The sequence below is a fragment of the Lipotes vexillifer genome, unplaced genomic scaffold, assembly GCF_000442215.2.
Source record: "Lipotes vexillifer unplaced genomic scaffold, Lipotes_vexillifer_v1.1 scaffold1701, whole genome shotgun sequence".
NCBI classification, from domain to species: Eukaryota; Metazoa; Chordata; class Mammalia; order Artiodactyla; family Lipotidae; genus Lipotes; species Lipotes vexillifer.
This window is the reverse complement of record NW_006794217.1, coordinates 482,514-483,403: the sequence shown is the minus strand read 5'-3', so window position 1 is coordinate 483,403 and position 890 is coordinate 482,514. Positions and strand designations below refer to the sequence as shown.

The 890-nt window shown below is 72.6% G+C and overlaps 1 protein-coding gene across 2 annotated transcripts in view; it reads left to right on the top strand.

Annotated features, from left to right (window-relative positions):
• Positions 1 to 691, top strand: part of ADAP1 (ArfGAP with dual PH domains 1) — a 63,034-nt gene extending 62,343 nt beyond the window's left edge. Inside the window, exons 9-11 of one of the 2 annotated variants that reach the window (XM_007467071.1) lie at positions 71 to 139; positions 330 to 558; positions 641 to 691. In XM_007467071.1, coding sequence (XP_007467133.1) covers positions 71 to 139; positions 330 to 558; positions 641 to 669 — 327 coding nt within the window. In that variant the 3' untranslated portion in view covers positions 670 to 691. Of the gene's footprint in view, positions 1 to 67; positions 140 to 329; positions 559 to 640 lie in introns of both variants that reach the window. The other variant, XM_007467070.1, reaches the window with a different exon arrangement.
• Positions 692 to 890: the final 199 nt, after the last annotated feature.

Sequence of the window (890 nt, the reverse complement as noted above, 5' to 3'; positions counted from 1 at the left end):
GGGGGGGGGGGCAGGTGGTAGGGGCAGGGCCTGCCTCGGGCCGACCAGTGGCGCCCTCGACCCCCAGCAGACGGAAGGCTTCCGCAAGCGCTGGTTCACCATGGACGACCGCAGGCTCATGTATTTCAAGGACCCCCTGGTAAGGACGGGCCGCGGCCCCAGGGCCCCCGCGGCGCGGATGCGCCCTCCTGGGTCACCCGCCTGCCTGGGAGGCGCCGACCGGCATTTGCTGGGTGAGCTGGAGATGGCAGGCCCGGTTGGCAAGGAGGGGCCGGGCCCGGGGGCCGCACGCGGCTCTGAGCAGCGCTCAGCCCGGTCCCCCCACCCAGGACGCCTTCGCCCGCGGGGAGGTCTTCATCGGCAGCAGGGAGAGCGGCTACACAGTGCTGGACGGGCTCCCACCGTCCACCCAGGGCCACCACTGGCCGCACGGCATCACCATCGTCACGCCAGAGCGCCGGTTCCTACTAGCCTGCGAAACGGAGTCGGAGCAGCGGGCGTGGATGGAGGCCTTCCGGAAGGTGGTGGACAGGCCCATGCTGCCCCAGGAGTACGCAGGTGAGGTGGGCGGGGCAGCCTGGGGCCCCAGTCCCATGGCCCCGAGCGGCCCTGACCGGTTGGGACCCTGTCCCTTTTCCAGTGGAAGCCCACTTCAAGCACAAACCCTAGCACGAGACGGTCCTGGAGACCTGAGGGCTCCAGACTCGCCAGACGTGGCAGGCGAGGCGGCGGCGGCGGCGGCGGCCGGCGGAGGGAGGGACTCGGCAGCCCCCGACGTGGTCAGGTGGGGCCTGAGCTCGAGCCGCTAGGACCCGTTTCTCTGAGACGCCACTGGGAGCCGGCCCGGCCCGACCCCGCCGTGCCGCTGCCCCCGGTGTGACGCCCACGGC